The sequence below is a fragment of the Schistocerca serialis genome, chromosome 3 (genome assembly GCF_023864345.2).
Source record: "Schistocerca serialis cubense isolate TAMUIC-IGC-003099 chromosome 3, iqSchSeri2.2, whole genome shotgun sequence".
NCBI classification, from domain to species: domain Eukaryota; kingdom Metazoa; phylum Arthropoda; class Insecta; order Orthoptera; family Acrididae; genus Schistocerca; species Schistocerca serialis.
The window spans coordinates 693,421,859-693,433,673 of record NC_064640.1 but is presented as its reverse complement, the minus strand read 5'-3'; the positions used below and the strand labels follow the sequence as shown (position 1 = coordinate 693,433,673).

The 11,815-nt window shown below is 38.8% G+C and overlaps 1 protein-coding gene across 2 annotated transcripts; it reads left to right on the top strand.

Moving 5' to 3' along the window:
• Window positions 1-8,834: 8,834 nt before the first annotated feature.
• On the top strand, window positions 8,835-10,193 carry LOC126469559 (myb/SANT-like DNA-binding domain-containing protein 3). 2 transcript variants are annotated; one of them, XM_050096678.1, is made up of 2 exons: window positions 8,835-9,059; window positions 9,448-10,193. In XM_050096678.1, exon 2 carries the CDS (start codon window positions 9,623-9,625, stop codon window positions 10,112-10,114), a length of 492 nt encoding a protein of 163 aa, XP_049952635.1. In that variant the 5' UTR covers window positions 8,835-9,059; window positions 9,448-9,622; the 3' UTR covers window positions 10,115-10,193. Both variants share the same exon structure in this region, with proteins under 2 accessions (XP_049952635.1, XP_049952636.1).
• Window positions 10,194-11,815: the final 1,622 nt, after the last annotated feature.

The window sequence follows — 11,815 nt, the reverse complement described above, 5'->3', positions numbered from 1 at the left end:
CGCCATTGACAGTGAAATATTTTGTTCTGTTTCAGACACATATACACGGTATACTCGAAAACATACCCGGAAACACCGCTGGTAGTGACGTATTGTTAAGGCACGCCAGTATTTCTGGGAGATACGACTGTTTCGAACTAGAACAGGTAGAGTCCAGGCAAGGTCATGAGGAGATACAAGGCATTTGCTGGATAATTTGTAACAGTCAGTCATCTGCGGCAGCGGCAGCAAGGGATGCAAACACACTCACACACACACACACACACACACACACACACACACACACACACACACACAAACACACACGCACGCACGCATAAGCCGGGACAACGTGGGCAGTCCAGGCCGCATGCCGGTACTGAGACAAAAGGCACGAACAGGTACAGCGTCACGGGCGATATAATAGCGAGCGCGCCAGTCGCCTACGGACGCGCGCCGCCCACAGGAGCCACAACAGGTGGCGTGCCATTTGGTGCAGCACTGTCTGCTGGACGAGACAAGGCGTCGTGGCGGCAGTAGCGTCATTTATTTAGATTCGCAGACGTTATTTAACCACTGTTTTTTCACGACACGACAGCTTACGACATGCCGTTTTGCGTGTGTAGAACAGTTTATGGTTTTGTTTCACTATCCTTTTTTTAGCACTGTGTACTTAGAACAATTTTCATCATTGTTTTTCTTGCGATATCCAGTTTTTTTTTTGTGCGAGCATTTCATTCATGTTTTTCGATGGGTGTGTTTTTATGCCTGTATAGACGAAGTTCTCGTATCTGTAGCAAGCAAGGTGCTATTAAAACAAGTTTTTTTTTAATCGAAGTTTTCAGATGTTTTTCTATGTGTAGATCGAAGTTTTCGGCCATAAGGTACAAAGCGTTTTTCGATGTGTAGACGAGATTATGGTTTTGTTTCAGTGATCGATTTTTGGGCGTTTTTCTGTGTGTGGATGATTGTTTTTTCACGAGATAGTTTTTCTATCATCCTGCCAACTTTTAGCAATTGTGTTTATTTGAATTTCAAGCACCAAGGCTATAGGATAATTGTCAGTTCGGTTTCTCCTCCAAAATCTCGGAAATGCTTCTAGAGGGATAATACACATATAAATAAATGAACAAAATTCCCCAGAGAGTATGTTATATCCTCCCTCTACAGCAGCTCAGCGCAAATTGAGTCTTTTTTTCTGCCAATTCTCAAGTGGATGAAGGGAGGCAGGGAATGGGATGAGGGGAGGGGAAGTGGGTGAGGGGGAGGAGTCGGGGTGGTGATGTCAACAATGCTTCGGCTTAATTCTCCTACTGTTCAGCTCTCTGCATGCTCTTTTGTGAACTTCTGTGTGCCTCGTGGAAAACTTGACCTTAGGTGGTCAACCGCTTCTTCACTCACTGCAGGCAGACCCAGGGGCATAGGGGAGGGGGGCAGTGGGGGCAGTTGCCCCTAGTGAGAATTCATTCAGTTTGCGAATATAAAAAATACCTGTAACTTTAGGGCTCAGTTATGTATGATTTAAAATACCTGTAAAATTAACACTAAAGTAACCAGAAAATATCGATAAAATGACGTAAAAATGATATAAAACATATGTAAACAGAATTACAGTATGAACTAGAGCAATGAAAAACTTTAAAGGAGAATCGAACTAAAATTTAAAAAAAGATGATAAATTTAAAAATTGTGTGTTTTTCTTTAAGAAATCTAGTTCGTTGACGATGTGCAAAATTGTTCTACATCCATCTTACAGCTATTGCCTACGAAGTATCTTTATTTTTATTTCTACACCCACACGTGGTGGAAACTAACACTAGCAAGTGAGGCAACAATGGGAATAATCAGATGAACCAGCAGTTGATCGTTAACTTTTACAAATGCATTCTTGAGCAACATTTAAGCGATTTTCCTAAAGGCACGCCCATTGTTCGTTCTTTACATATTAAAGGAATCACTTGTGTCCTAAAGGGACGTTAAACACAAACGTAAAAAAATGATGATATCTTCCTTGAAAAATAATCTACGATACAGTATCTATATGAAGAAAAATACAAAATTAAAGATAGATATCTATAGCCGGAATATTCAAGATTTTAGTAACTGTAAACAATGCATATCTGATAAGGAAAGACCGTTTACACGTTAACAAACTCTGGGCATTACTAATAAGCTATAATAAAATAAAGCGAATCTGCCAATCGACAAACTACTACGTGTGTACGTGGTCCCATTAAGAATGGTACCCATGGTGAGAGTTCCATCTCGAAAATGTTGACTTATAGGGTACTAAAATGTCACCCTCCCTGTTCCCACCTCACTTGGGACAAACCTCTTCATAAACATCAACTGGCAACACAATACAGTTGCACAACAAAACACACTCGGCAAAATTTTATTCTTTAAATTTCCAAATAATGGTTAACAATTGTCAGACGCTAATTTAAATTAGCGTATTATATTATGTTCCTTTTCGTTTGCTGAAGAAGTGTTCGAGGGTACTGTGTGTCCACTAATATCGCTACTTGTCTGTAGAAGTAGGCAATATTCGTCATTGGAACTACTGTCAACGAACGTGATCTAGCCGGGTGTGGCGTGAGGTACCTTCATTTCCGGAACGTTCTAGATGAGTCTTGCTATGTTCTAATCGGAACATATCGCATAAATATTTCCACCAAACGATCGCGCGAAACTCAAAGTCGCTGACTTGCGGTCTAATGGACACAACGCTGTTTCATTGTTGAACGAAAACCCCTCCCTTCCTCCCACCACTGTCATACGATTTCAGCTTCTGTTCTTTAGTCATCGCTCAGCTCGGTTCGGCATCGCATCGCGTTAAGGGTTATGTAAATTCATTGCGAGTTGTAAGTGGACAGTGGTGCATGATTGTGGTTTGCATAGACGTTTGTGCGTTGTGAATGTAAAAGTGCAGTGTATACAGTGGCAAAATGACCGATATACATAAGTTTTTTGTACTTCATAAGCGAATGAAAACTACAAATGAAAATGGAGGTGTTGAAGAAGATACTGCCTATGATCAGGTATCACAGGAAAAGGGTGAGTCAAACGCAACCATCACTATTAAAAATTCCTGTAGTTGTGCTGATGGAGAAAATGAAGACGAAGCCAGTACCTCTGCTGGCTTCAAGTACATTGATGAAAAGGGTAGTGGTATCCTGGTCAGTATTCCCGATGTCGGAAATTACATTGAGAAAAAGGATATTGACAATTGCCTAAAGTATAAGATTTTATTGAATCCATGGCAACCTGAAAAAAGTTATAATTTTAAGAATGACATAGACAGCACAAAAAGAACATTTCGACCAGACTGTCTGTCATTATATCCGTGGCTGGTCTATTCTAAAGCAAAGGTGCCCTCTGCAGGTTTTGTGTGCTTTTCCGCCCACGCATAACGCATGGTAGTCATCATGGCGCATTCATAAGCTGCCCATTCACAAATTTCAAAAAGTTCCATGAATGTGTAAAAATGCATATGAATTCCGAGTGGCATAAAGATGCAATAGAAAAGTCAAATAATTTCATTAGTGTTGTGACAAACAAAACTAAAAGTGTGGAAGAACTCGCCTACGAGAATCTTGCGAAATTCGGACAAACTAATTGTGCAAAGTTAAAATCAGTTGTTTCTTGTGTATTGTTTTGTGCATTACATGACTTACCTTTAAGAGGAAAAACAAATTCAAATGCTGTATTTGATGATTTGTTACAATTTAGAGTACAGTCAGGGGACGAAACATTGCAGAAACATTTTGAGGGTGCGCCTAAAAATGCTACCTATGTTTCTCATAGAACCCAAAATGATTTAACTGATGTTTGCGCCGAAGTACTAAGAAATGATTTGATTAACACCATCAATAACAGCAAATCATTTTCAGTTTTGGCAGACGAAACAATGGATATTGCAGGCACAGAACAACTTTCTCTTTCTGCACGTTATTTTGACCTTGTAACTAATGTTGTCAGAGAAGACTTCCTTGGATTTACACCATTAGCAAGGTTAGATGCAAAACATATCTCCAACACAATAATATCTACTTTATCTGCTTGGGGTTTAAATCTGGATAAAATGGTAGGACAAGGCCATGATGGGTGCAGTACGATGGCCGGTAAAATTGGAGGAGTACAGAAGATAATTGCTGAGAAATATCCCAAGGCTCGCTTCTATCATTGTGCTATCCATAGACTTAATTTAGTTGTGAATGATTTGAACACCTTACCAGAGGTTAGAAACGCCATTGGTACTATCAAAGAAGGAATTTCTTTTTTCCAGGGGAGCACGCAAAGGAAAGTCCTAGTTGGGAACCTTCAAAAACTGTGTGAGACGCGCTGGTCTGAGAAGCATAAGTCAATAAGGAAATTTAAAGATAAATTTTTAGAAATTGTTGAAGCATTAGCAATTTTACATAAAAAAAGAGATCGTGAAACTAGGCAGAAAGCCTGGCAACTTTACTGCACACTTACTTCTCAGACATTTATTGTTACATTAAAAGTCATAGCAAAATATTCAGCCAAACTAGAACCTGTCACCAATATCCTACGATCAGTAAACATTAACTTGTTATAAGTTTCAGAATACATTCAAGGAATTGTAAAAATGTAATTGGATGACAGAGATAATGTGGAAGCCGAGTTTGAAATGATAATGGAAAGTGCTGAAAGCAACTCTAGTGCACTTGGAATAGATGTCACTGGCATTCGACAACCGCGAGTTGATGCACGACAAATGCATCGTTCAAATCATCCATCAGTTTCTGTCACTGAGTACCACAGAAAATCTCTCTTTATTCCATATTTGGATTCCCTAGTCCAGTCCTTGCAAGAACGGTTTTCAGAAGGAAACAAGGCATCTTTTGAGATTTTCTGCTTGCACCCAAAGGTAATGAAATCCCAAAGCGACATAGATATGAAAAGGATAATTGAAAATATCAAAAGATTTTATGGTGATCTTTTAGATAACCTCACTGAAGAAGCACGGACATGGATCAGTATATGGAAATGCGATAAAGTAACTGAAGGAGATATTGCTGAATTAAGCCTGACTGATCTACTGGACAAAGCCAAATTCTTGCCTGCCGTAGCTTCAGTCTTGAAGATAGCCCTTAGCTTACCGGCAACCACCTGCTCTGCGGAAAGATCGTTCAGGTACTTAATTAACACAGTAACATTTTTCTGATTGTAATTACTTAATTAGAAAGACTTTGAAACAATTTCTTAAGTCAGATAAAACATTCCTTCTAATTATTTTTAAATCTTGTTTCAAATATGATCACAATAGAGTAATTGAAGAAGGTTACACTGTATGAATTAGTATAGGCCTATGTCATGTTTGTTTGCAGCACTCTCTGGCGCGTGAAAACGTGGCTAAGAACTACCATGGCAGATAATCGACTCAGTTGTTTGTGTATGGTGTCAGTTCATTGTGATAAGATAAAGTCAGAGGAGGAGTCCTTTATCGAAAAAGTGGTAGATAGTTATGGGAAGGACCCAAGACGCATTCAATTTCTGTTTAAGTAATGCAGGTATGTGAGTAGTCAAGTTTTGCACATTATTAGTAACAGAACCGATTTCCACAATCGTATGCCTTCTTTTGTTCTTAATATTAAAATTACAACAGTATTTCAAACTACATTAATATGTTTGTAACAATAAAACAGTCACATCATCCTTACAACCAAAGGTCACAAAATTTGTTAAGACATGAATCTGTTATGGGTTGTGGAAATTATTATGTACATTTCGTTTTTACTTTACAAAATAGAAAGTAAAGCCCTGTTTTTTTTCACTTTTCAGAGGACTAACAGAGAAAAGTGTAAATAGCAAGAAAATATATTAAGGCAGGCGAAACTGAGCGATTTATTCTTACTTGAAAAGAGAAAATAATTTATTTTTACCTATTTAACAATCTGAAATTGTTATTATTTATTTTAAGCACCTATTAACATGTCTGAGCAGAGGTGAACTTACTGACATGGCGTTGTGCCCCAAAAATGAGCATTTACGAGAGCAATTCAGAATATTTCCACAACATTAACTCTTAAAATGAGACACCTTAACAGCAAATGTGTGAGAAACAGCGAATTCATCTAAAACCGATGTGGCTGACACTAGGGCGTCTACCTGTAAGAATACAGCATAGTACACGATTCTAAACTTTGCAGAGCTGCCAAATTTTATTCGGAAATGCGTTTCCAGTTTTATTTGTCTCCTCTCTATGACCATGTGGAGTCGCCACACAGGGACCAGGTTTGAAACATTTGCCAGTTCCAGTTGCCATTTACTTCAGTATTGCAAGCGAGGGTACGCCATTAACCATCCAGGCATTTGATCAATATGGCATATTGTAGAGAGATGGTAACTAATAAGTGACTGATGATTAATGAGACAATGATGGCTTGCATGTGATAGTTTGATAATGACTTAGAAATGAATGGTCTCAATCCCTTAGGAGTGACAAGGGCCACCTGTGTTTCTAGGCTTCGTTCCTATAATATATCCCGGATGCACCAGTTTCCAAACATACAGGAAAGATAAAAACTGATTTTCAGCGGCTTGAAGGTCTGGTCAGACACAACGCCGAAGTCTTCCTGTGCGGGTCAGGCACGGCAGATGAACGGGGCAAGGAACGCTGCACAGGCAAAAGAGGTTGCTGCTGCGTCAGCTGCCACACCGTGGAAACGGACGGAACCTCACCACATAGCAGCCTGCACGTGTAGCTTAGTATCAAAGATGTGCCTCGCGCTGTTGCTGTCAAATGCGCTAGCAAATGCAAACAGCCGCTCCGGGCTGCTGCGAATCTGTCTGTGTTGAAACTCGACATCAGCCAGTGCGGCGAGCCGGCCAGAGTTGCGCTCTGTGTGACCGACACCTATATACAATAACGATGCAGCCTGGCTGTTGCCATTGCTGTTCAAGGCCACAGGTCGGAACGCCAGGCCACGCTCTTTCTGACCAGGTCTTTAAGGCCGGTTGTACTCACAGCGGATATTTTCCGCCAGGTCAATCGACCGTCGCCATTGTCAGAAGTCCAGTGTTTACACACACGACGGTAAAATCACCGTCGCCACCGCACTAGTCAGCGGATTAAAGGCAATGTACTTTCATCATCAAACCCATTCATTTAATTTTAATGTGTTACATTAATTATTCATTGTTTTTAAACGTGCAGTTTTGTTTGAAATGAACAGACAGTAAAATCTAAGTATTGTTATTGTGTCGACTAATGTAAAGGAGAAGGAAAAACCGAATAATTTGGAATCATCATCCAATTAAATTAAGAAGAGGGGAGGATGGAGCTTTCTAAACGTTGTTTGAAAGGAAGTATGACAAGATATCCTTCAGTTACTTCCGAATGTCGATTTATAATAGCTGGAAAACAAATAGTTCAGGGAGAAAAAGCTTAGGACAGGACCAAACGAAAATGGGGGCAAAACGTACAGTCTGCTAATGTAAAACCAGGTTTTACTATAGTTATAATGTTAGTTTTTTATGTTCATAACTCTGGCATGGTACTAAAAGTGCATCAGTATTTATAAATTGCATATAATGGTAAAACATCTGGCTTACCATGAAACGACAAACGCTCTTCAGAGAACAATAGTAATTCAGTAAGCATATTAGAATGCGTAGGCCTATTCCAAAATAGAGCAGTATCACATGAAAGAATCGTACTTAGTTAGTACACTACGCAGCTGCAGAACACTATTGTTAAGTGCATTAAAGAAGCTTTCACAGTAATGCAAGTGAATTTGACCAGGTTTACACAGTTACAAAGTTCCGGACTGTTACTTTAAATCCAACTGCGTTCACTGCATGAGCAGTGTTTTTAAGCGCTTAAACAATTATTAGTGGTAAGAAAACAATTTATTGGCAGAATACGGTTCAGAAACATAAAATCTGGGAATATGTATATATATGATGAAAATTTTTTGCCCCTACTGAGACAAAAACCTGAGGGCGCCACTGGGCCGACCTGTTGATTTTCCTGTGTAGAGGCATTGTGAAGCTTTAAAATGCGCTTAGCATCGCTGAATGGAGTTGGTAGCTGATGGAGCTTTGATGAACTTCGTTTTGAAGTGTTGTTGCTTTGTTACTACTGCCTGTGTGAATGCATTTCGAGTACTACACACGCTTTCTCTGTGCCTGTCACCATCTTGCCTAACTGCTCACTACTGTGCTCTTGTGGCGGAAATATGAAGTGGAGCCACAATAATAGAAAACTTTTTGAGTTTTTCTATATAAGTGTTGAGTATTTTGACAGTGTGACAATTAATTAATTAATTAATTAATATACTAATGGCCTGGCTGACGATATTAATAGCAATCTCAGACTTTTCGCAGATAATGCAGTTATCTGTAATGCTGTACTGTCTGAAAAAGACTAAGAAGTATTCAGTAAGAGCAGGACATAAGTTCAAAGTAAGCAAAGATTGAAAACCCCCTTTTTTAATGTACAGAAATGTAAAACAATGCAATTCACTAAACGAAAAAGGTGGTATCCTATGACTATAACACCAACGACTCTTAATTAGAACCAGTCAAATTCAATATACACCTGATGGCCGAGTGCACCAACCCCGGTCAAAAAGCATGATAACCAAGGTCCCGCGATCATGGTTAAAAGTAAATCGCGTTTAAAATGTTTCTGCAGTGCACCAACGTTAATCGCTGGTCAGCAAGCCGTCGTCAGCCAACTGTGCGTTTGACCGCGATTAACTCTCTACATTGCAATGGAACGTGCCCTGGCAACGCAAAGATGTTAGTAAACAAGAAATTGCACAGATAATCGCTGGTGCCACGTTCTATCTTTGCTGTTTTTTCCGTCGACAAGCAGAAGTGTGTTTACGTACCTCGGTACCTATTTCTGATCTGTTGGTTTCTTTTTTGGAGGATAATGGAGAATAAAAGAAGAACACCGAATTTCTCAAAGTACGAGATAGATGTACTTCTTGAACTGGTGGGTGCAAATGCATCCGTTCTTGAAAATAAGAAAACCGACGGCTGCAGCTTAAAAGAAAAACAGGCAATGTGGTCCCATGTGGAGGCGCAATTTAACTCTACTCCTGGTAAGTTTACTCATAAATAAATAACTTTTCTAGGTTCATCGTAAGCGTAGGATATGGGACACACTGGCTTTTAGTTTGAAATTTAAAACTGTTATTGGCGTACCACTGAAATACGTGATAGGACTATGCATATTTACGGTTGGAATTGTTTTGTTAGTTTTAAATTTAAAATCCAATGCCGTGCTACTGTTAACTAAATATTATGTGACTAACGGAAGCTATACCACTTTCTTTTTAATGAACTGATATGTAAACAAAAGCCATATACAGATCTTAGATGTTTATTGCAGTTATAAGTTAAGAGCCTCAGAATGCAAAATGGACTTATGAATGCAAATAATATAAGAATTAATTTATGGTACTACAAACTACATTTATTTAATTTCAGGTGTGACAAAAAGATCCTGTGACAGGCTGAAAACCTGTTATGAAAATATGAAAAGAAGACTTCGAAAAGACCTTGCAGAAGAAAAGGTGGAAGTGTATAAAACAGGTGGGGGAAGCCTACCCAAAAAACCACGATCCATGATCGGGCTAAACTATTAGAAATTGTTGGTTCCTCAATGAAACCTTTAACAAATGCATATGATTCCGATGCACAGTTCAGCATGATTGTGGATGTTGTCAACATGGAGAGCAGTGAAGTGCAGTGCAGTGAGAATATGCCACCTGCTTCAGTTGTCGAGTTAGCAGAGTGCACACAACCTAGCACTTCCCACTCACCTGTCGTATTATTAAGTAAAGAGACACCTAATAATGTTCTGGCGGATGTCACCCAGGTGCAATCTGTTTCACAGTCTCCTGATCAACCGAATAAAAACATCTGCACGCCAAAAAATACATGGAATCGTCGCAGGATGCCTGCAAAACCAAGGCCATCAGGTTCGGGAACAGTGATTGACAATGTGTGCAAGAAGAGAGTGGAACTACTGGAGGTCCAATTACTCATGATGAAGGCAGAGCACCAAAAGGAGCTGAGGATTAAAAATTTAAAGATTCTGGCCCTGAAAGAAAAACTGAAGTACTGGAAGAAGAAAAATGCCAGGGACACATGACTTTTTTTTCCTGTGACAGTGAATTTTTTGTGCTATGTTGTATTTTGTCTAATGCATTAAAGTTGTCTCTCAGTTCAAATTGTTTCTCTGTGTTTGTCCTGTTAGTGATACTGCTTCTATCCTAGTTGGTGTCTAATATCTGCTTACAGCTTATTTGGTCTGGACTAAGTTTCATCCAATCACTTAAAATTAGGATTACTTCATATATAAAAACAGATTAGCAACACTGCAGTTTACACAAGTAAGATACATGTCAGTTGCAGGCCTGCAGCCATAGCATCAGGTGCCAATTTCTACTTAAATGACTTAACAATGAGGTAGACTGTTAATGAAACAAAATAATAGTAATAAAGCATCCTTGTTACTCTAACTTTGGAATGAACATATGTGCGATAACAGTTATATACATGAGGCCCAATGTTATCATGTTTTGCATTGTTTGTACCAGAATATGAGGGAAAGTGCTCCAAATCACAATTTTGTGTGTGCCCTTTTCCATGCAATACTCTGCACCAGGTAATGTTTATAATGGGAACCTATATCTTTTATGACAATACAATTTGACGTGAGGCATGTTGAGAAATACATTGCTGTGGTGGGTTCCCTTTTCTGCAAAAGTAAGCATAGCATATGTGGCTTTCCTAGCCACACCACTTGGTAATGTGTGTGGTGGAAACCTGTAACATTTATCATAACAGTATTTGTAGAGAGGCATTATTGAATAATACATTGCTAATATGGACAGTAGTGAGATTAGAATTGTGTGGCTTCTCTAGCAATATTCTGCTCCTGTTAATGTTTACAATGTCAGCCCATAATTTTTATCACAGCAAAATTTGTAGCAGGATATTTTCAGAAATGCATTCCTATGATGGGTCACTGGTTTCTGCTATAGTAGTCATAGCATGTGTGGCTTTCTTAGCAATATTCTGCACCTGCTAATGTTTATGATGGCAACCCAGAACTTATGCCACAACTGTATTTGTAGTGAGGCATTTTTCTGTGGCACTATGCAATGACAAGGAATTCCCTTCTCTACAGGTGAGCATTAAATATGTGAAAAAACTGCATCAATATCAGTGACAGGGTGAGGGAGGGAGTTTTCAGTAATAACTGAAAGTATGACACTTTGTACTGTCAACTCATAGCATTACAGTTCTGCTTTCATATCTTCCAAAGTAGCACACTCCTTAACTAATTATTGCTCTTGCACTGATCCCCAAAGTATTAGACATTGCTGACAACATTCCATTGCCTTTTGTAGCAATGAGAACTTGTTTTTGGTGGCAATTTCTAAACACAAATTTGTCTTCAATTTCATGTATTTTTTTTAATGCCATACAGTTGTGCATAATGTTGTGTAAAGTGCTGCTACACGCATGACTGACTAGAATTAACAACGTAATTCAATTCTTTGCACAACCTTATGGCCACACACACTTATGTTTAAGAAAATAATATTGTGAATAAAGAGTAGTGATTAATATGGAAACAATTTAACAAATAAACAATCCCAATCTGACACTTTATGTTATTACACAAATGATTATTTTGTGCCCATGTGTGTACTGCATATTCACAATTTTAAGCTTATCTAGGTGATAAGACTGCATTACTAATGAGGAGAAGTGCAGTAAAATAATCTCCAAACTGTAAGGTTCTAATAATAAAGAATGTGCTCTTTTAATATTGCAAAACTGT